At 40.5% G+C, this 24,228-nt stretch overlaps 2 protein-coding genes across 2 annotated transcripts; both read left to right on the forward strand.

The window, feature by feature from the left end:
• The first annotated feature begins 9,431 nt into the window (after positions 1–9,431).
• nodal2.L (nodal homolog 2 L homeolog) lies at positions 9,432–14,107 on the forward strand. Its single transcript, NM_001087967.1, is given in 3 exon segments — positions 9,432–9,764; positions 12,519–13,297; positions 13,761–14,107. Coding segments are annotated over 3 exon segments (1,218 nt in total). The 5' UTR covers positions 9,432–9,478; the 3' UTR covers positions 13,914–14,107.
• Positions 14,108–15,508: 1,401 nt separating this feature from the next.
• On the forward strand, positions 15,509–18,040 carry nodal1.L (nodal homolog 1 L homeolog). The gene is given in 3 exon segments (NM_001085796.1): positions 15,509–15,841; positions 16,470–17,251; positions 17,641–18,040. Coding segments are annotated over 3 exon segments (1,221 nt in total). The 5' UTR covers positions 15,509–15,555; the 3' UTR covers positions 17,794–18,040.
• Positions 18,041–24,228: the final 6,188 nt, after the last annotated feature.

Consider the following 24,228-nt stretch of genomic DNA (forward strand, 5'->3'; position numbering starts at 1 on the left):
CATCTCCCCAAGTATGTTTACTTGGTATAGCAGAAAGACTCACAACGTCAACTAAAGTATTAATACTAATCTTTTATGCATGAAAAATATAGTATATAACTGGGCGAGACCAACCCCGCAGAGGTTCTAGCCATCACTCCATCACCCTTGAGAAAGTCGGGACAAGACGAAATCCGTTGGAAACAGATTTAACAGACTTTATTGATGAACAATCATTTTCTGTTAAATTGTAAGTGCAATATATCTTTCTTTGATTAAAGGCGCTGATATAATTTTACACGATGGGACCAAGCCCCTTCTTTTATGTTTATTTATATAAATGAATGTAATAACTGATTTTGGGTCTGATGAAATATACATGGAGGAAGAATACATGGAACCGTGTTGGAAAATGTATGTTTTTGTAATAAAGTTAAAATGAAAAAAAAATTGAGGTAACTTTTTTAGCAGGGATTACACAATGGAGAACAAAAAAAATGGAATTTGGAAGTTTCATAATTCTATTTCATAAATAGTTTTATTGTTATCACTAATTTTTTTTAACTGTTTATTTATTTAAGACTTGTTTGTGAGTTGCTCAACCAAACCTTGTTCTTCTGACTAGAACCAACACACTCATGCTGTGAGTCGCTGACTGTGGTTAATTGTCAAATTAGACACACCTAGGGGCAGATTTATCAAGGGTCGAATTTCAAGGTGATGGGAGTTTTTTTAAACTCCCATCAACTCGAAATTTGAATAAAAAAGACCAACCGAAATGTATTAAATATTAATGTATTAATATTTAATGTATTAAAAAAAACTTTTTTTTTTACTTTGAGTGAGTAAGCTGTATTCGATCGTTCAAATCGAATTCTATCAAATTCGAAGTTTTTAACAAAAACCTTCAATTTTTCAAAGTCCACCAAATGACTCCAAATAGGTTCTAGGATGTCCCCCCGTAGGCTAAAACAGGAATTCGGCAATTTGGACTATTCCCTAGTTGAAGTATTCTAAAATTAGCTCAAAATTAGAATTTAAAAATTAGATTTTTCAATTCGACCCTTGAGAAATCTGCCCCCTAGTGTTTAATCTGTTATATTATTTCTGTACTTTGTGTCTGATTGCTGTAAATATCTGCCACCATGTGGACATATGTCAGTACTACAAGTGCCTGAAATCATTACTTTATGTGCAGAGATGCTTTGTATTAAACCAGAGTTCAGCATAATCACAAATGCTATGGTTTTAATGTAATGCTTCTTAAGAAGCCCAACACCAGATTTACCATAGGCTGATTTAACACCTTTGAGTTAACTTTTAGTATGATGTAGAGAGTGATATTCTGAGAAAAGTTACAATTGGTTTTTAGTTTTAATTATTTGTTGGTTTTTCAGTTATTTAGCTTTTTATTCAGCATCTCGGCATTGGACTGGGGGGGGGGTCTGGGCCCACTGGGGCTTCCACACCAGGGCTCCTCTCCCTCCCCCCACAGGCCCCCAGCCAAAAATCACCACGCCCCCCCACTCCAACTGAGAATCCCCGCCAACACTGCAAATTCCACCCCCCCCCCTCCACCGGGTTTTTTTCATGGTGTCCTGCTGGCCCAGTCCAACCCTGTCTCCAATTTGAAATTTCAGCAGTCTGGTTGCTAGGGTCCAAATTACCCTAGCAACCTTGCACTGATTTCAAGAAGAGACTGGAATATGAATAGGAGAGGCCTGAATTGAAAGATGAGTAATAAAATGCAGCGATAACATTAAATTTGGAGCATTATAGAGTATTTGTTTTTAGACAGGGAAACACCTATAGAAAAAATGAAGACCAATTGAAAATTTGCTTAGAATTAGCCCATTTATAACACACTAAAAGTTAACTTAAAGATGAACCACTCCTTTAATTCTTAAAATTAATGAGAAAAATGACATCTTGAAAATTTTCACTATACAATGGAACATGCAGGGGATGTGGAATCAGGTAAGTGGGAAGGACTAAGAGTGGTAGTCAATGAAGCATGGTTTTAGGGCCACAAGTATGGTTAGGAGGGAACATACAGGCTGCCACATGAACGTGGGACTATTATTAGTCAAAGGCCACATTCGGGTGGGTACCACTTCACATGCCCTTCAAATCTCAGTGAATTCCATTTTATAGGAAATCTGAATTAAGCAAACTAATCAAGTGGGTATTAGGAGTAGGGTTCATGTTCTCCAACCGCTGACATTTGGTAGAAAATGAAAGTATCTTGACAACAAATATATGTAAATAAGTTAAATTACGACATTGCTCAGAAAAGCATTACATTGTTCTCTGTGTGCAATGTCGTCCCCCACAAGAGCTACAAAGCAGGACAGCACTGAACTTATTTAGAGAGAGATTTCATGAAAGTCTATCTGTATGGGGTCAGCTTTGGAATTAGAGGCAATTTAAACCTTTCATTGCCAGGGTCCGATTCCACCAAGACAACGCATGTTGCCCGGCAATGTATTTGTTTCCATACATACGAAAAGTCGGAGCAAGGATTAAGCATCAATGAGCTGATGTGGTCTTCGATCCGACAGAAAAATCAAACCTGCAAGATTGAGATCTGATTTTCGGCCATATGTAGATCAGGGAGGTCTGTTGGAGGGCCCCATACAAGGGCAAATAAGCTGCTGAATTGGTCTAAAGGACCCAAATTGGAATCTTGAAAATAAGTGAATGTAAAATTGATGAGGAGGCTATTCTAAGAAAGTTTGCAATGTACATTCGTTATTTATTTTTTTTATTCCAAGATATTAACTAGGGATGCACCACATCCACTATTTTGGATTCGGCCGAACCCCCGAATCCTTTTGAGATTTGGCCGAATACCGAACTGAATCCAAATCCTAATTTTCATATGCAAATTAGGGGTGGGAAGTAAAAAAACATTGTTTACTTCTGTAGCACCTATTTGGCGGTATTTCATCAAAAACCCACTAGCAGGGTAGAGCATTGCTACATGCCACTTACACAACAGGGTCAGGGCCTGTGCCATGTGGAAGTGTTCCCTCTACGGTGTAGTGCAACTACATTCCCCCAGGCTACTGTGCACACAAAACATACAAAAGACGGCCGCCAGGAGGTTTAGTAGTCACGCAGGAGCTGAGGCAATAGTAACATTTACTCACACAGAGCTGCAGGCATTAGGCATTTTGCACAGAGGAAAGGTCTCCATTAGGCATATGCAGAATTCACACACATTCCCTCCTGGAAGTTGTCAGGAAAGCAGCTTGTACCCTACAGTCTCTCTTCACTGAGGTCCCTGACTGGAGGCAACACATAAAGCCTCTGGGAAGCTCCTCCCTTACTGCAAATCCTTGTTGGAGCTTCAGCTGCTCTTTCTCTCTCACCTCTCTGCCTTTCTCTCCTAGAGAGACTATGACAAGTCTGCCCTAGTGTAACTATTCCTCATTCACGGGGTTACCTGGTCCCCGACTTCTTCTCCAAAGCACATGGGTCTTTCTGGGCCTAGTTGTACCCAGGCTCCCCTGAGCACATCCAGCTGGATCACCATCCACAAGCCAAAGAGGAAGTGGCCACTCCCTACACTCACTATATAGGAGTGTAACAGGGGAGTGTCATTACACCTCTCAGCCAATAATGCTAAAGGTTATTCTACTACAGGGTCTCTTACCCAATAACCCCTAACTCTTTAGGGCCTATTAAACCCTATAGGGCCCTACACTTTCTTGTTTTGTGACAAAAAGTCAAGCGATTTCCCTCCCCGCCCCTAATATGCATATGCAAATTAGAATTTGGATTCGGTTCGGCCTGGCAGAAGGATTTGGCCGAATCGGAATCCTGCTGGAAAAGGCCGAATCCTGCCCGAATCCTGAAACGAATCCTGGATTCGGTGCATCCCTAATATTAACAGATACATGTACTGTTAAAGGAACAGTAACACTGTATCCAAAGGATGTGAGGATCTCCAAAAATAAAGAGACAAATATAAAACGTAGAAAAATTTATTAGGACATGAAGACCTAACGCGTTTCGTGCCTATAGGGGCACTTACTCGTGAGCCTATGAGTAAGTGCCCCTATAGGCACGAAATGCGTTAGGTCTTCATGTCCTAATAAATTTTTCTACTTTTTATATTTGTCTCTTTATTTTTGGAGATCCTCACATCCTTTGGATACAGTGTTTTTGGTTTTTGCACCTTGGGACTGAGGTGAACTGTGAGTGTTTTCTCCTTATTATTTCTTCTATTATATATTTTTGTATCTTTACTCATTTAACATTTATATGCTGAGTGGTACCATAGACACTTTTTGTTATGTGGCAGTAGCACAAACCAAAGTATTTTCAGTTAAAGGAACAGTAACACCAAAAAATGTAAGTGTTTTAAAGTAATGAAAATATCATGTACGGTTGCCCTGCACTGGTAAAACTGGTCTGTTTGCTTCAGAAACACTACTATAGTTCATATAAACAAGCTGCTGTGGAGCAATGGTGGAAATTGAAAAATGGCTATATGGCACAGGTTAACGAATGGATAACAGATAACACCATTAGACAGATAGAGCTTATTTGCTATTTGCTGTGTAAACTGAGCCTTTTCTCCTTTGAATGGCTGCCCCCATTGCTACACAGCAGCTTATTTATATAAACAATAGTAGTGTTTCTGAAGCAAACACACCAGTTTTACCAGTGCAGGGCAACACTGCATTATATTTTCATTACATTAAAACACTTTTATTTTTTGACGTTACTGTTCCTTTAATATGAATGAATTTTGTTACAACAGCGCCACCTGCTGGCCACCTGAAGGATTTGGCCGAATCCGAATCCTGCTGGAAAAGGCCGAATCCTGCCCGAACCCAGAACCAAATCCTGGATTCGGTGCATCCCTAATATTAACAGAATTTTGTTACAACAGCGCCACCTACTGGTCATTTTCTGACCGGTCTGACCACCAAGTAGTCAAGGAAGTTGTCAGGAGAAAGAAAGAGGCTGCTCTGGTGTTTTTCTGTTTACGAAAAAACATTTGAAACCTTTCCTTACCAGAAGAACATCAGAGCAGCCTCTTCCTTTCTCCTGACAATTTCATTGACTACTTGGTGGGCAGAATGGTGTGATATTAACAGCCGTACGGCGCTGGCCATTTCGTTGGACAGGAGAAAGAAAGAGATTGTTCTGATGTTTTTCTGGTTAGCAAAAACATTTGATACCTTTCTCAAATCTTTCCTAAACTGTAAGTCGGCGCTTCTAGATAATGGGTTCCCAGATCAGGCCTGATTTGTGGCGAGGCCACAAAGGCCCATGCCTAGGGCGGCAAAATATGCGTGCGCAAGCTGTGATTAGCGCTTCTTAGAATGCGGCTGGGTGGCATGCCGCCCCTACAGTCTTGCCGTCCTAGGCCCGAACTGTCCCCTTCAAAAGCCGATCGCAACTCTTCTCCATCCGCCTCTGCCCGACCAGCGCGTGGCTACAATTTTCTTCTATTGGTTGGGCGGGGAGAGATCGGGGAGCAGCAAGCAGGTGAGAACAGTTATGGACTGGCAGGGCACAAGAGGCCCCCCATGTTTTTACCCGGTGTCCTGCCGGCCCAGTCCGGCCCTGCCTAGCCAAGCTTCCTGTCTGAGACGTCTTTGCGCTGCCTTCTGACCTCCCCCCAGCCCAGATCATGGCAGCAGGAAGAGTACAAGTTAGTGGGTTGCAGAAGCTGGGGGCAGGGTTGAAGAGGGGAAGGAGGATTGTGGCTGGGTGTGGGGGCCCCTGAGTAGGAAGACCCGGGGGACCCAGACCCAACAAGTCCAAGTTTGTGTATAATATCAGTAGAGCCCTGTGGAATATGTTGGTGCTACATAAATAAAGCATAATAATAGCAATAATAACCCTTTGCCTGTTGCTTAGACCTCCTCCATGGATGGCTTTCTCTGTATCCCGAGGGGCTGCCCCAGGAGGGATATTACGTAACCCAACTGTCATAGCGAATGAATGAATTTGGATGAAACTGTTTAGAATGTGTAATTATTATCAGCCTATCACATTGCACTTGAATTGCTGAACCAGGAAAAGTGATACATGTAATACTCTATTCTATACTCAATACTATTCCATATAGTGGATCGAATTCCCCTGAAGAACATGTTCCAATTTTATATTCCTATTTTAGATATTGGTCTACCTGTTGGACTAGATAGTTCTACTCTAGCCAATGGGGCTGCAGGTCTGGCATAGTGTTAGTGTTCCTATATATGAGACATATCACATGTAGTGCTTTCAGTCCAAAGAAATATCAGTAGGACAGTACCACCTAGTTGTCTAAAATATATGTCACTGTTCTGATTAAAAAAAGGGCATTAGTCTGTGTCAGGAAAAAGCTTAAACACCCCCATAGGTGGTATTTCTTTTTTTTTTTTTTTTTTTACAAAAACCCTCCTCTCCCTTGCTGTGAAGCAGACACTATGGCAGCTCCCTCCAATAACAACTACAACTCCCAGAATCCTCTAACAGCCATATGAGCAGTCTTGATGACACAGCCGTGAATGAATATATGTCACAAATTACAGGTTGAATTACAGAAGAATGTCGTAACATATAAGGATATAAGAAGTCACTGGGAGTCTCATGAAAGGCACAAGGGGCAGATCATTAAACTCCAACATAATATTATGAAAGACATTAGTTTCAATGACATCACTATCATTATTATTATTATTATCATGTATTTTTAGAGCGCCATCATATTGCCCACAGCTGGATTAAGGGCTGTTTATAAGATTATAGAACACGTTTATAAGATTGTACACATTTTTTCATGGCTCTTTTGTAATATAAGCAAATAAACTTTTAATTAAAAATCCTTCTATATCATTTTTATGGACTGATACAGAGCAATTGCTGAGTGTGAATGAGCTGCTGTACCCTGCTCATTCCTTTTGTGTATTGAACTTAAACTCACAACACAAATTAAACCCAGTCCACAATCCGCATTGTCAGTGTTCTGACATTTGGACAAGGAGTTTCTGTTTAGTCTAACAAGCCGTGAGGAGCACATGGGGAATTACCATACAAAACCTCTATTCTGAGAGTGGAATTTGGCACTGCTGGCTGGCAGGTTAATAGCATTGTCTGCTCCTTTTTTTTCTCTACCTCTCTATCCCCTGCCTCTACAGCAAGCTTAACAGGGGTATAAATATAAATTAATGTAGCCCCATCTCCTCCAGCATTTGCTGGGGGGGGGGGCTGAGGTGTTAAAGGGGGCCCTGGCCGATAAGTAGTTTCAGTATATGTTAATGCAAAATGTTTTGTGCCCATAATTTCATGGGAAAAAAGAAAGTTTGGGGACCCCCACTCTAAACCATTGGTACTTCCCATTACAGTAGAAAACTGTTCAAATGGAATAGGCTATTCACCTTTTTTGGTGCTCAAATATTATGTTGAAGAGTTGCTGTAGATCTGAATAAGGAGCTTTCCATGCTGTGTCAACCAGGGGTACCAATTACACAGTCCTGTAGCTGGCTGGCTGAGGATGATGGGAACTGTAGTTCTCCATAGCTGGCTGGATGAAGATTATGAAAACTGAAGTTTTCCATAGCTGGTTGGATGAGGACGATGGGAACTGTAGTTCACCATAGCCGGCTGGATGAGGATTATGAGAATTTAAATTCTCCATAGCCGGCTGGATGAGGATTATGAGAACTGAAGTTTACCATGGCTAGATGGATGAATATTATGAGAATCTGAGTTCACCATAGCTGGCTGGATGAGGATGATGGGAACTATAGTTCACCATAGCTGGCTGGATAAGGATGATGGGAACTGTATCCTTTCCATGGGGTTGCCGTGGCAGGATGAGGATTATGAGAATTTAAATTCTCCATATATTTGGATGAGGATTATGAGAATTAAAGTTTACTATGGCTGGCTGGATGAGGATTATGAGAACTGAAGTTCACCATAGCTGGATGGATGAATATTATGAGAACTTGAGTTCACCATAGCTGGTTGGATAAGGATGATGGGAACGGTATCCTTTCCATGGGGTTGGCATGGCTGGATGAGGATTATGAGAATTTAAATTCTCCATAGCCGACTGGATGAGGATTATGAGAATTCAAGTTTACCATGGCTGGCTGGGTGAGGATTATGAGAACTGAAGTTCACCATAGCTGGATGGATGAATATTATGAGAACTTGAGTTCACCATAGCTGACTGGATAAGGATGATGGGAACTGTATCCTTTCCATGGGGTTGCCATAGAATAGTGCCAGGATGTGTATCATTGATGAGAATTTATGATGTAGATGAGCAACTCACCCAATTTTAAATCTTCTCCTCCCTGTTATAAATGAAATAAATTTCCATTCAGATGCCATCATGAATCATAAGGGTGATACTGGGTCATGGTGTCCTCCTATGAACCGTTAGTTTCCATAGCACTTGGGTCAAGGTTGCTCTTGGCACTCTTTAAAATTGTCAGTTTATTTTTTCTGAACTATCATCGGACAGCAATTAAAACGAATACAATGCAAACTTAAACATTAAAAAAAGATAACACCTTGAATAGACTCTTACTGGAAGAGACAAAGGCCAGAATGTTGATTGGTCACAGACTGTTATTTCAGGTCCATTGGCATAATATACACACTGGCTTGTGCCTGGCCTCCATTGACAATGTACTGTAGCATTCATTCAAGTAACATATGGATAATGGTCCTCTGCTTCTTAGACAAGTAGTGTCTAAAAACCCCAAATCACCTTATATTGCCCCTAGCAAAAATCAACTGTGCTCTCAATCAGTTTTTACCCCTGACTATAAGTTTAAGGATAATTTATAAAGCTGTTGAGATACTAGAAGTTGGTTGGTTTGGGGCCTACATACATGAACAGAGAATTGGTGGAAAGCAATAAGAGATTAAGGAGGTTTAGCCTCCCCCAAAAAGAGACCAACTGACTGCTATTTAAATTCATATATAATTATTAGTTCTCCAATGGTTGTCTTCTACTGGTAGCCACACACAGCAAACCCCGTTCCCCTGGAAAATGAGCCATTCTGGTCATAGTTTCCCAAAAGTATAAACCCCATTGACATCCTTCTGCCAAATCAACCCAAACAAAGCCATTATGGATTAGTACCTTATATGGAGAGTATTTAGCACCAAATGATATGTTTCTATGGTTGAAATGGGATTATCAAGTTTCAAAGGCACCACTAATGATCCTGTGTTACTTGTGCATGAAACCTATAGGTATTTTTATCGAATGAATATAAAGAGCCCCCCACAAGAGAATTTCTTATAGGTGTCATTAACCTTGCAGCAGGGGATCGGCCCAGGGCTACTGGGAGGCTGAGGTCAGCCAGATCAAAGACGTCTAGGTGTGAAGAACCATTGAAACTCATAATCCATCCTCTATATAAAGGCAGGGATTTAAAGGTTTCTTCTTTAGTCTTGGAGATCCTCTAACGTGTTCATATCTCCTGCTTTGGAAGAGTCAGACAATCAATACAGATACCTCTCTCCAGAGATGGCAAGCCTAGGAGTCATCTTGTTCTTCGTCATTGCTTCCCTTATCCACGGGAAACCCATTCATTCAGAGAGAAAAGCAGCTAAGATCCCTCTTGAAGGCTCTAACCTGGGATACAAGAAACCCAACAATATATATGGCTCCAGACTGTCCCAGGGTATGAGATACCCCCCTTCCATGATGCAGTTATACCAGACCCTGATTTTGGGAAATGATACAGACCTGTCAATCCTGGAATATCCTGTCCTGCAAGAATCTGATGCCGTTCTAAGCCTCATTGCAAAAAGTAAGTATATGGACTTTATTACTTCATTATGGGTCAATGTAAAATTAATTAATTCTCAGGTATATTCACTCTTGAGCGGAAATTGGTGCCTTACAAAAGTTTCACAGACACCAATTTCTTTGCTTTTCACAATATGTATATGCTTAGGCTATTGAGAGGATTAAAAGTACAAACCTTCGTGATTTTTTGGTCCACCCTGTTCCAACTTCTTAGAGGTGTCAGTATCAACTATTCGCACCTCCAGTATGGAACACAAAGGGTTGTGCCACCTGAGAAGAATCCTAAACCTTCAGTTTAAGGGGTGGCTACATACCTGTCAGTTATAGTAGGAGTGCCTACAGGTACTAGATGTATGCAGAGGTTTGGCCCTGCTTGGGGCAATTGTACAGGTACAGGGTTTTTTTTTTTAAAACTCAGGACAGAGCACAACTTTCATGGTTAGGTGCACATGCTTAGGGTATGATGCTGTAAAGGGCAACATTTTGACCCCTTACCCCTCCCTCAAATTAATTGGCCCAGAAGGCAGATCCCCCCATATGTAATAAAAGGCACTACGTTTGCCCAGTAGCAGTAACCAATAAGATGTTTGCTTTTTAGGGCAGAGACACACGGTCAGATTCTGAGAGATTAGTCGCCCGGCGACAAATCTCCTTCTTCGGGGTGACTAATCTCCCCGAACTGCCTTCCCGCCGGCTAGAATGAAAATCACCAGCGGTATAGCACTCGGAAAGCTTCATTTTCCGAAGTTGCCTCATGAGGAAACTTCAGACGACTTTGGAAAATTAAGCGCTCCAAGTACCATCCCGCCGGCAATTTTCATTCTAACTGTCGGGAAGGCAGTTCGGGAGATTAGTCACCCCGAAGAAGAGTATATTTGTCGCAGTGGCGACTAATCTCCCCAAATCTGACCATGTGTCTGTGCCCTTAACAGGTGACCAGTAAATCCTACCTGCTGAATAGTTGCAATGGGATACTGCTCTTGGGCAAACTTAGGGGCAAATTCACTAAGCCGCGAAGCGCCGAACGCTAGCGTTAATTTGCTAGCGTTTGGCATTTTCGCTACTGCGCAAATTCACTAACGAACGCTGGCGTAGTTTCGCTAGTGTTACTTCGCAACCTTACGCCAGGCGAATTTTCGCTAGCGACGAAACTACGCAAATTCACTAACTTGCGCAGTGTACTGAACGCTACCTTTTACGCTAGACTTCCTTCGCCACCTCAGACCTGGCGAAGCGCAATAGAGTAGATAGGGATTGTTTAAAAAAAAGTCAATTTTTTTTCTAAGTCCCAAAAAACGCTGGCGTGTTTTCTACATGATGGGTGATAGGCTGAAAAAGATCGAAAATTTTTTGGGGGCTCCCCTTCCTCCCCCCTACATTTCCTGACTCGTGGCAACTTACCTAGACAGTGGGCACATGTGTAGGGCAAAATAAAAATTTTATTTGCTGATTTGAAGGTTTTCTAGGCATTTGTAGTGCAGATACGTGTTCCTCCATTGAAATTAGAATTTTGCGCCGTATGCAAATTAGCCTTCGCTAGCGTAACTTCGCTTTATATAGAGAATCAACGCTAGCGCAACTTCGCAACCTTACGCTACCCCTGTGCACAACTTCGGATTTTAGTGAATTTGCGGAGCCCTGGCGAAACTACGCCTGGCAAAGTGCGGCGAAGTTGCACCTGGCGCAACTTCGCATCTTAGTGAATTTGCCCCTTAGTGTCTTACATTACATAACCCCCTTAATGTTTAACTTTTTCATCCATGTACATGGCCAAATATTATGGATACAAATTGTTCCCATGGGATGGCAAGACAATTTGTCCCTGAGGGGCTGATAAATAAGCAATAACTGACATAAATATATGGTCACCTTTAAGATTGTAAGCTTTTTGGCATCTCACTGCACAAGAAAAAGTTACATTGAGAGATATATTTAACTATTAGTACTGTGTTCGAATAAGGATAATTTCAAAGCTGTCTTTATCTCAATAGTTGTATCCAGAAAAAGAACCCTGTTTAGCAAGGAGACTAAAGGTGGCCATAGATGTAACAATTACAATCCTTCTTGTGACCATTGGTTCCAGGAAAGATCATTCGTTTCAATACAGATGTGTACAGCTGAATCGTCAGATATACAGGTAGAAACAATAGATTCATCACTAACCATGGGAGATGTTCGGGTCCCTTCAAAGGCGCCCAAATAATACATTTCCAGCCAGCCGGAACGACGAGCCGACCGATATCAAGTCTTCTGCCGATATCGGTCGTCTCATCTCCCAATATACACACACCGAATATTGTGCAAAATTTTTTTGTACAATATTATTAGTGCATCTATGGCCAACTTTAACAATTTAGACAGCATGAAACCATTGCTAGTATAAAATGTGCAGCCAGTTGGTTCTATGTTTGGGCTGATGTTTTCACCACGTGTTCTTGTTCTCAAGTGATTAAGATGAACGACTCTCTGTCAGTCTGCCTCCTGCAGGGACAGCGTGTAAAAAGACTCATTATTCCACTCCATTTGTGTATTGCACTTCAGCCCCTTTGTTTAATAGCTCTCTCGATACACACTTACAGTATTCCTCTATGTAGGCAAAGCAGTTTCTACTATAGCTATTCATATCCAAATGCTGTTGGAGAACATCAGGTCCCAATGGACATTAAAATACAAAAGACTCATTTAAATGAACTCCACACTTTAACGAATTGGGCCAGAGGCTAACAATGTCTTTCTCCCTTTTTTTCTGTTACAGGTTGTGTTGTAGTGGGCAATCGATGGACATTATCTTTTGACATGTCTTCTATATCCAGCAGCAATGAGCTGAAATTGGCTGAGCTGAGAATCCGCCTCCCTTCATTTGAAAGATCTCAGGATGTTACTGTAGAGATCTACCACACCAAGGAAGGTCAGGAAAATCTCTTTATGGGATCCTTTAAGACAAACCCTTCTGTTGCAATGGGTTCCTCGTGGAAGATCTTTAACCTAACTAGGATGCTCCAGTATTATCTCCATCAAGGGGAGCCATTCACCAACGTTGAATACATAGAAGTTAAGAACATGCATGAGAGAGCCAAGCCACATGTCATTAAGAGAGGAGTAAGGGCTGAGGTTGAAGAAGGTCTACAAAGGAATAAAGACAATACCCCTGCATCCAGTTTTCCTACAGAGAGAGTTGTCCTGGTTGTGTTCACCAGGGACAAGCCCACTGCTAGTCATTTTGGATCTCCTAGTCTCATCCACACTGTGGAGTCTTCCAAGTATGTCATGAGTGAAAACACAGTCAGGGTGACAGATACCAGAAGACCCCGGCGCAACCAAAAAACGAAAAATACCATTGTCATGAACACCATCCCTTCCAGAAGCGTTGGGAAAACCCTTTGCAGGAGAGTGGATATGATAGTGGATTTTGAAAAGATTGAATGGGGTGATCGGATTGTCTATCCCAAAAGATTCAATGCCTATAGGTGTGAGGGAGCCTGTCCTATTCCTTTAAATGAAACCTTCAAGCCAACGAACCATGCCTACATCAAGGTAAGACATATGCTCCATTTTTCTGTTCTCAGAACCGCTTCATATAAAGGGAAATTAAATAAAAGGCACCTAGAAATGGGCAGTTGCATTTTTGGTCAGCTTTAGTTGCTATGGGTTATTAGATCTAGAGTTTACTTTACAATTCTTATTTATTTACTCTCATATTTAAACCAAAGTATTGTAATTTATTTAGAAGGGAAAGGTATGAATGCATACAGTGCTGGTTTCATTTATGTCTGAAATCTTTACAGCATTGCCATTATCCAAGGATTTTAGCAGGACATTTCTCAGCTGATGCTTAGCACTACAAGCTCCACCTAGTGGCAGGATACAGTAACTATTCAGAATTTATATTTTCAAGTTAGGTTAAAAATATATCAACTAAAACGATAATCTTAAAAAAGAGCAACGGAAACCACTGGATTTCCTTTCCTAACAACTTTCTGTGTCTGTTATTTTGCAGAGTCTGGTCAAGTTGTACGATCAAGAGAAAGTGGAATGTTCCTCCTGTGTCCCTGTAAAGATGAGCCCACTGTCCATGTTACTGTATGAAGACGGAGAAGTTGTACTGAAGCATCACGAGGATATGATTGTGGATGAGTGTGGATGTAACTGAATTAATTGAGATATACGTGCATGGGCGTTTCTTTATATATATATATGCCATAAACTGTTTTGTGGCATGTCGCATTCCTTGTATATAGTGTAGATATTATAAAAAAGTTTTTTTTATATAATGTGCAAGAAAAAAATATTTATTCTATTGAGTTATATATTGTCTGAGCACTCTACAATAAAATATTGAATTCAGTTTATTACTCTCTGTCATTTTTTTGCTATGTAATTGGTATTTAGCTTCTCTGTTGATCAAAGTTTTTGATTTGCAAAGCTGTAACTAGGGGTAGGCAGCAGAGGGGGATCAAGTGTGGGGGTAACATACAATTCGGAGAGAGTAACCAGCGGGGGGAAAGCCACACTCTTGGGATATATAATATAATTATAATAGAAATGTAAGACAGAGGTTTTAGGGTTCAACTTTTGCTCAAATTGCCATTTTTTTAACCACAATGCAGCACTTTTGCCTGAATTCCATAGTAACAAGTGGGGGGCAGATACTTTCCCTACTTTGGCCACAGCTGTTAAACAAGCAAAGTGAGGTTATGTGACCCTGGGCTGTTTGGAGGAAGGGATGGTGCAGTTGAACTACAACGTAGATGCTAAAGGACAACAGTGGCTATGAGTTAGATGTTAAGTCAACATATATGAGATACACATTTAGTACAATGAGAAAAAAGTAGTGATCTAGCACAAGATTACAGGTACCATTAACCTTTAGAAGATGGGACTTGTAGGGGTTTAATGTAACCAGTAGAAACGTACCCTTTAGTGGTATCCTCCAGTAGAAACCTGTCAGGGTTTACAACTAGCCTGATTAATTTTCTAGCCAAGTGTCCCTTCACTTTAGTATTGCCTGGGAGAGCTACCCCAAGTCTTTCAATCCTCAGTGGAGCCAAGTGCTGCTCTTACACCCCAGTGGGTACTATGACAGGAGCTGTAACTGTCACTAACTAAACCTCATTAACAGGGTCTCTGCTCCTCAGCTTCTCAAAGGGGTTGGTTCCTTTATTAGGGCGCAATCTTCTTACTGGCACCTTAGGCTCCAGGTTCTCCAGCAGCGTTCACCCCTGATAAAAGATGGAGTCCAAAGGGGAAGAGCCCCAAGCTCCCTATTAATATATAAACAAAAAGCAATTCCCTCCCAGGGGTATAGGTAACCCAACCAGGACCAGGGGTCCAGTTTGCTAGGGGCAATGTTATGCTAGGTAGCAATATTATAAATGTATAGAAATATTGGAGTAAAAGTCTACTTTCTTTAGTTCCAGGGGCATAAAATAAGCAAATATGGGGCTAACTCGTTTTCAGGCTGTACATCCCGGCACTTTTTTAGGCAACCATTTTAGGAGAAGACAGCCTGGCAAATGATTCAACTAAACACCAGATTATTATTATTTTAGACACATATAAATTTGTTATTTTACAGGATTTCCTTGATGAGGCGATTAGCATAACAGTAGGGACATTAGCTGGAGATGCTTTGGCCATTTGATGGGAGGTCATGTAGATCAAAAGGTCGTAGGTGTGAAGAGCAATGGCAGCTCACTCCTATATAAAGTCAGGGGAATGCTCTGTTTGTTCAGTCTGGGAGTGAGCCTCTGAGAGTGTTACATCTCCCTGAAAGAGAGATCAGCAGTGCAAGCATGGCATTTCTGACAGCAGTCCTGTACTTAGGTTTCGCATGCATATCACAAGGATTGCCCACCTGGCCAGATAGAGTAGAGAGCAGGAATCCTCTCTTCGGATCCAGAGTGGCGTTAAACCTCCCAAGCCTACTGGATGGAAACAGACATCATAGAGATATGAGATATCCTTTATATATGATGCAGCTGTACCAGAATCTTGTCACGGGAAATGATACAGGTCTTGCCAATCGGCCAAACACTGCCACGAAGGAATATGATACCGTTCTGAGTCTCTTTGCAAAAAGTGAGTAAATTATCTGTATAGTTTAGCCTCAAATTCTGTGAAAATTAGGACCAATTAGGATGTGTTGCATAATAGTAGACAGATAGATGATACTGTTGCCATTTATATTACTTTGTTGCACCTTAAATTGTTGGATAAATGGAAAGTATACTCTATGAACCTTCTAATGAAACTATCCAGCAGCCAAAGCAGAAATGTTAAAATTACTTTTGTCATGGCATCTCCAACATAGATTTAAAGAGCAAGAGCAAGACAATATTTGAAGGTCCCTTTTAGTAGAAGCTGTCTTGAATCTTATTATCCTGCAGTTTATTTCATATACCACTGCTTGCCTGAATGCTGGCCTCTTGATTCTTCTCCTCTGATAAAGACAAATGACTGCTTACCAGACCGTTCCCAGTTGACAGGGCTCATTAATCTTCTTATTTTACCCCTAAGGTTTGTGTATTGGGCTTCAGCTTTCTGTTAAAATAGCACCCACCAACCTCAAGTCAATACACATAGTCAGTGTTTTGACATTTGGCCAAGCGTTTTTGTTTAGTCTATCCGTATCTAAACAGCACTTCAATCCACATTGTTGAGAGGTAACAGAGGGCTCATGTTGTCTTTGTGCTTGTGTCTACCACAGAGTGCACCGAAAGTGAGAACCGTTGGACACTGTCTTTTGACATGTCGGCTGTCTCCCGGAGTAATGAACTGAAGTTGGCAGAACTAAGAATTCTACTTCCTCACACTGAACCATCACACAATATTACCATGGATATGTACCACAGTAGGGATGGTGAAGACAATCTCTACCTGGGATCATTTAATGCAAACCCTCCTTCTACCAAAGGCTCACCATGGAAAGTTTTTAACGTAACCAAGATCCTACAGCCTTATTTCAAGGAAAGAAGGGATATTGATAGTGAACACCTAAAAGCAAAGGAAAGGGCAGAGAGAGGCTCAGGTATGAGCAATGCAGAGTTCATAGATGCCCCAGGTCCTTCCCAACAATACAATCCTCATCAAACATCTGTCCCTACATACCTCAATACCAAGGGAGTCATGCTAGTGTTGTTTACTAAAGTCAAGTCCTCTGCCAACCATATTGGCTTTCCCAGCCTCATCAAGACAGCAGAGTCATCCAAATACGTTGACATAGAGAAAGCTAGTAGAGTGCCTGGTATTAGGAGACACAGAAGGAACAGGAATGAAAACCATCACTTATCAATAGGAAGCATCCCTTCCAGGCATGTCGAAAATGGGAAACCTCTTTGTAGGAGAGTGGACATGATTGTGGACTTTGAGGACATTGGATGGAGCAGCTGGATTGTCTACCCAAAAAAGTACAATGCTTATAGATGCGAGGGAGCTTGTCCAATTCCACTAAATGAGACCTTCAAACCAACAAACCATGCCTATATGAAAGTAAGTAATCCAGTTTATCTTCTTGAATTGAATAAAGTATCCCTGAAAAATCTGCTAAATAGAAATTTTAGGTTCAAACCACCCTTTTTTTATTTCATGGGCTGACATATAAGACATTTTTAGAAAACATATGTATTGCCTGTGGTCCTCTATCTGTATTTGATTTACAGCTCCCAACCATATCCCTGATAGATAGAATTAGTTCACACTACAGGTTTTACTTGCCCATTTCAGAGGATTAGTGGGCACCATTTGGGCTTCTGTTAATGAGACAATGACATTTTATGTGAAGTTTCTACAAACCCTGAACTAGAATTGTTTCTTTCTATATCCACATAGTCCATTTATCGACAGCAACTTATGATTTTCTCTTTGATTTTGCTCTGCAGAGTGTGGTCAAGTTGTACCAACCCGAACGAGTGGAGTGTCCATTGTGCGTCCCGGTGAAGATGAGCCCACTCTCCATGTTGTATTATGAGGGAGATGAGGTTGTTTTGAGGCACCACCAAGAGATGATTGTAGAGGAATGTGGGTGCAGTTAATGATTTTACTGGCCTACAAAACAATAGCTGCCATTTATATCTAATAATCCCTTCTGCAAAAAAATGTGTGTAAATGTGTATGTAGATATGTAAATAATTGAGATGTATATTTGGTATTTATTCATGGTAGGGATAAGCAAATTAAATATTTGTGTCAAATTAAAGTATGTGTATTGAAACATTTGTATTATGTTTGCTGTTTTGATAAGTTATGCCTTGGCTTTGTTGCAATAAACTATAAAACATATTTTCTGATTCCTGAATTTGACTTTACACTTCAATATAAAGGGATATATCAACCTGGGAGTCTCTGGTTGGTGGGAACAAATAATTCCCTGTTAACAAATACATAGCAGCGCCACATAAACATATAAAAGTATGTTCTTATCTTCAGTTTAGCATGGGCTATAGAGGTTCTGTATTGGTGGTGGTGGGCAACATGCAAGAATTCAGGGGTCTCACTTGTGGCTCCTCGGGATTATAGCACAACACAAAACCTTCTAATAAAAGAAAGCTGCTCTTCACTTGGCACCTCATTCCAACTTCTCCATTACCTTTAAACAACAGGCTCCTGCATTTCTTACTCCTGTGCTCCAGCAAAACAAATGTTAGGAGGTGCTGAATGAAGCATCTTACAAAAGGGGAAGAGAGAATGCAAATAAAGACTTTGCAAATCTATTAAAATTGTATAGGATGTTTGGAGTAAGTCTTGGAGAAATATGGCCCTATCTGTGTTCACATGAGCATTTTGCTGGACTCCATAAAACCAGCTTTTATGCTTGACAAAGAGTGGAGTGAAACGTTGCATCATGCTGCTGTCCTAGAAACAATAAAGATGGTTTTACTGAAACGGGAGTGCTGTCTATTGGAAGAAAATCTCCATAAAACCAGGGCAGTCAGCAGAAAAAGACTTCCTAGTAGGTCCCAACATTTGGGACACATAGAGGCAAATAATTCTCTATTCCTAATGGGAAGTCCATATAACTGATTCCTGTGAATCCAAGCTGAGCCAGAGGGACTTGCCCCAGTTCCAAAAGGCAGCCACAATATACTAAAAATATATATCCAAGATATATGTCCCAAGGCTCATATAGAGGCCACATGCTACAGGCTGTACACCCCATACATACACCTACATAAAGGCACAAATACCCTACTTCTCCTGTGCAAATGAAACTGTCTTGTAGACAGTTAAGCCTCAAATGTAGCAATAAGCGATTAGCCTGAATGTATGAAAGATGAGACTCAAGGCAAGAAACTTATGGTTTCCACCTGGCGATATTCCTACTTTAATAAGCTACACATGGAGGAAAATACTTACATTTGGATGTATACAACAAAGTTCCCAAGACCACACTTTATTCAAAAGGGCCAGGTGGGGGGAGGCACTTAGGCTCTTACGCCCGCCATAGTAAATTACTAGGTGCTGATGGTGTACCAGTCAGTTGCAATGCAACACTTATCTGTTTCAAACTGCCTCTGAATTCTTACCTAATAGCCAGGGATAACACAATGGTTGTTGGCCATGCGTCCTACTATATGGCATAGCTTTAAATGCACTGTTCTTTCTAATTTCTTGTAGGCCATGTGCAAAAAAAAAATATTTGCACATTTTGTGTACCAAGTGGTGTCCAAACCAGTAATGCGTGGTATGAACCATACAAACTTTTCATCCCTTGTCATCACATGGTTTAGAGGTAACATTGCTTGCCTGCCAGGCTGAAACAAGTAGGGTAAAGGACCTGGCAATATGAAGAGTCGGTCAAATGCCAAAGATTCTGCTGTAAGATGCCATAGACAGTCATTATTTATGGGCTGCGAAGGGCTTTTGGGGCCTCTGTACCTAAAATTCCAGGCCTTTCTTTGAAGCTCAGTTTGAACCTGTTTAAGACATCAACTGCATGGGCCTAAGTCTGGGTAAATATATTGACAGCTAAAAGCATTAGACTCTAAGCTTATTTGCTTTCAGTCTGGCGTCCCATCCATTGCTTTACCAGCCTAACACTTGTGGAACCTATTACTGTATATATATATATATATATATATATATATATATATATATATATATATATATATATATATATATATATATATATATATATATATATATATATATATATATATATATATATAGACAAATACAAGATTCCTCTGCACTCAACTCATTATCAATATATTTAAGACAGAGACATTTTGTGCATACTGCTACTGAAAAATGCCTTACCCTTTAAACAAAACAGGGATTGTTTGTCCATATATTGCAATATATTTAAGCTGGCCAACTACGTCAAAGTCATCCCATATCTGGCCAGTCCTATGCTCAATTTTCATCTGATTCATTAAGAATTCTATGGTTTAATTATACATTTTATAAAAGGGACGAATACGTTTTACCTGCAACTTACTAGCTGCTTTCAAAGTAAAACTCCCAAACTTGGCTGCCCTTTTATTAGACACCAGTGGGATCACCTGACTATAGCTGGGAAGGGTGGGAGCTACAACATGGAGCTGGTCACTGCTCCTGTATAACTATAACAAACAAGGGAAAGTTGTGCTCACCACTAATTTTTAAAACCATTAGGCGGGAGTGCAATGAGGCTGTGACCACAAAAAACATATAGACAAATACAAGATTCCTCTGTACTCAACCCATTATCAATATATTTAAGACAGAGACATTTTGTGCATACTGCTACTGAAAAATGCCTTACCCTTTAAACAAAACAGGGATTGTTTGTTTACTTTGAAAAGCAGCTAGTAAGTTGCAGGTAAAACGTATTCGTCCCTTTTATAAAATGGGTTGAGTGCAGAGGAATCTTGTATTTGTCTATATGTATTTTGTGGTCACACCCTCATTGCACCCCCGCCTAATGATTTTAAAAACTAGTGGTGAGCACAACTTTCCCCTGTTTGTTATAGTTATGTGACAGAAATGACATCAAAATACTAATTTAAAGTATTGTACAGACTCTATATAGTTCTTCCAACAGGCATTCCCAAAAGGATATATTGCTGCAATCAAAAGAAAGGCCATGCTCTTGTCAGTGTGTCTGAGTTTTGCCGGCTTGGTGCTCTGTGAGACATCATTAGAAATACAATGTGGATTGACTTTTTCTTGAACTATTAAGAAAAACAAAGAGAAGGCCACAAGCCTCCGCAGCCTCGTCTGACTAGTCCCAATCCACATCAGTCAGGCCAGTTTGCCCCACACATGCTTTCTCTCTGTGACTGACAGGCCCTAATTACTTGACAATCAGGAGTTTCATACTAGCACCTAGCAAGCTGTGTGTAAAACAGTGTAGTGCTAATACTTATGTCCTCTTTGTATTCATTGCCTTTGGAACCACAAGTTATTAGTGAAATATAAAGCTAATGACACCCATTCAAGGCTTCTTGGGCTCGTGAAGCAGATTCGATTAGCATTTCCAGTTTTCTGTCTTAAAAAACAAAAAAATCTTTTAAAAACAGTAGTACGGATATAGGATCTGTTATCCGGAAACCTGTTATCTATATAACTCCGAATTACGGAAAGGCCGTCTCCTAAAGACTCCATTTTATCCAAATAATCCAAATTTTTAAAATTGATTTCCTTTTTCTCTGTAATAATAAAACAGTAGCTTTTACTTGATCCCAACTAAGATATAATTAATCCTTATTGGAAGCAAAACAAGCCTATTGTGGTTATTTAATGTTTACAGGAGACTTGGGGGCAGATTTACTAAGGTTCGAGTGAATTTTCGAAGTTAAAAAAGTTCGAATTTCGAAGTAACTTTTTGAATACTTCGACCATCGAATAGGATACTACGACTTCGAATTTACTTCCACTTCTATTCAAAGTAAAAATCGTTCGATTATTCATCCATTCGATAATCGAAGAATTGTTTCTTTAAAAAAACTTCGACTTCAATATTTCGCCAAAATAAACCTGTTGAAGTGCTATGTTAGCCTATGGGGACCTTCTACAACCATTTTCTAAGTCTTTGCACATCGAATAAAATCCTTTGGTCGATCGCTAAAAATCGTTTGATTGGCAAATTGCCAAATCTGTTGAAAAAACTTCTAATTCGATATTAGACCTTTGATAAATCTGTCCCTTAAGGTATGTAGATCCAAATTATGGAAAGATGCATTATCCGGAATACCCCAGGTCCCGAACATTCTGGATAACAGATTTTTTTCAGTTCAAGCCCCATTGAAAGTTTTACTGTTGGTTAGGTCCTCCATTAGCTCTAGCTCATAACAAGATTAATATAGAGAAAACATTGGAGTAGCCTTCATTTAGCCATAGTGTATAAGTGACAGAAAATACATTTTCACCCAAAATCTCAGCATGCTTGCCCTTCTAGTTTGGCTTTCAGGAGTATCTAGGAGAGCAAATAATCTCTTCCTAAATCACCTTCAGGCTGGGTCTCCCCAGACTCTTCAATGCAATGTCCACACTACCCCCAGGAGGACCAGCTCAGCAGTTTGCTAAGGGTTTACATTGTATTAAAGAATGGAGCTCCTGTACCAGTTTTTCAAGTGCTTTGTGTTATTCACCCCAATCTCATGCCATAGGTACTTGTAGGGCAGCCAAGCTCTTCTGCTCCCAGCCAATCTGCTGAAGACTAGGGAGGACTAGGGTTTTACTGTGCACAAACCATTCAACTCGTGCTTTTGGAACTCTTTAACTTTGAGGGTTCTACAGCTAAAAGCAACCCATAGGAAGCTGCTATATAAATGTACAGGTATGGGACCTGTTATCCAGAATGCTTAGGACCTGGAGTTTTCCAGATAAGGGATCTATAATTTGGATCTCCATACCTTAAGTCTACTAAAAAAATAATTTAAACATTGATTAAGCCCGAAAGGATTTTTTTTGCCAACAATAAGGATCATTTATAGTGATGAGCGAATCTGTCCCATTTCGATTCGTGGAAAAATTTATGAAATTGCGGGAAAAAATATGCGAAACGCCGAAAAATGGGCAAAACTCATTGAAGTCAAAGGGTGTTTTTATGTGCAACTTTTTTATGCGTGCAGCAATTTTTCTTACTCAAAATGCATTAAAGTCAATGGGTGTTTTTTCTTATGGAAACTTTTTTGTCCTAATACATTAAAGTCAATGGGTGATTTTCTAATGGAGACGTTTTTGTCCAAACGCATTAAAGTCAATGGGCATTATTTTCTTATGGGCGTTTTTTCTCTGCAAATTTTTTCATGGAAAAATTTGCACATGATTTAAATTCGGAATTTCACCGCGAGTCCATGGCTGGCGAATAAATTTGCTCATCACTAATTATTTATATCTTAATTGGGCTCAAGTGCAAGGTACTGTTTTATTACTACAGAAAAAAAGGAAATTATTTTTCAAAATTAGAATATTTTATTAAAATGGAGATGGCCTTCCGTAATTTGGAACTTTCTGGATAATAGATAACGGATCCCATACCTGTTTATGAAAAAATCAAGGGAAGCTCAAATCCCCCTTGTTTGCACATCATCCTGTGTGTGGGAAACTATTACCCCATCCCCTCAGACATTACCCTGTCCTACAGACTTGCAAATGTCCTCTTAATACTCACTTCTTTCATGAAGCTTACACACCAACCTTTGTGATGCACAGGTCAGGAAAAACTCAACCCGCACCCAACCCTAACCTGCAAAATGTTGCCATTGTAGGACCTGCACCCAACCTGTACCTGCGTTTTCTCACCCTCCATTCTACGTCTGGTTCCAAGACAGAGAATCTTCGCAGCAGTGGAGGGGTGGACTTTCCCAGTCTGACCAGAACCCAACCCTAACCCGCAATGGTTGGCCAAATTTCAACTCAAATTCGCCCAGCTTGTGGTCAACTCAAAGGTCACCACAGGTTCGGATAAACCCTCACATTACTAACAAACCTGTTCATTTTTAGCACCCCCACATTTTGCCCATTCCCAAAATAACACACTGGCTTTCTCACATCCTGCTGAACCATTATACCTTAACTATTTCTAACATTAATATTTCGTCAACATTCCCCACTGTGCCCCTGTATATTTTCCCTTCCATAGAGAGAAATGACCCACCGGCTGACCCAGAAGTACAGAAGGTCAAGTGGGCCTTGATTGGCACAAAGTTTTATTACAGGTATGCAAAAACATCATCTTCCCAAAGGACTGGGTCTGACTGGTGGGGCTAGCAATTTGCCTCTGGAGGCCATGCCATTATATGAACACAAAACTGCTCAGTTAATGGGTTCATTTAATACTTTTCAATAGTGTCCATCAGTGGTTTAACTAGATTATACTGGCCCCACAGCAAATGAATTTTAAGGCCCCCAACATATGCAGAGGTTGACCTGTATTACCAATATATGTTGAAATTTCTCATTAATTAGGGACTCATGGGCCCCTATACCTCCTGGTCCCCCCCTGCAGCCGCAGCGTCTGCTTCCTCTGTAGTTACACCCCT

This window comes from Xenopus laevis, chromosome 3L (assembly GCF_017654675.1).
Source record: "Xenopus laevis strain J_2021 chromosome 3L, Xenopus_laevis_v10.1, whole genome shotgun sequence".
NCBI lineage: Eukaryota > Metazoa > Chordata > Amphibia > Anura > Pipidae > Xenopus > Xenopus laevis.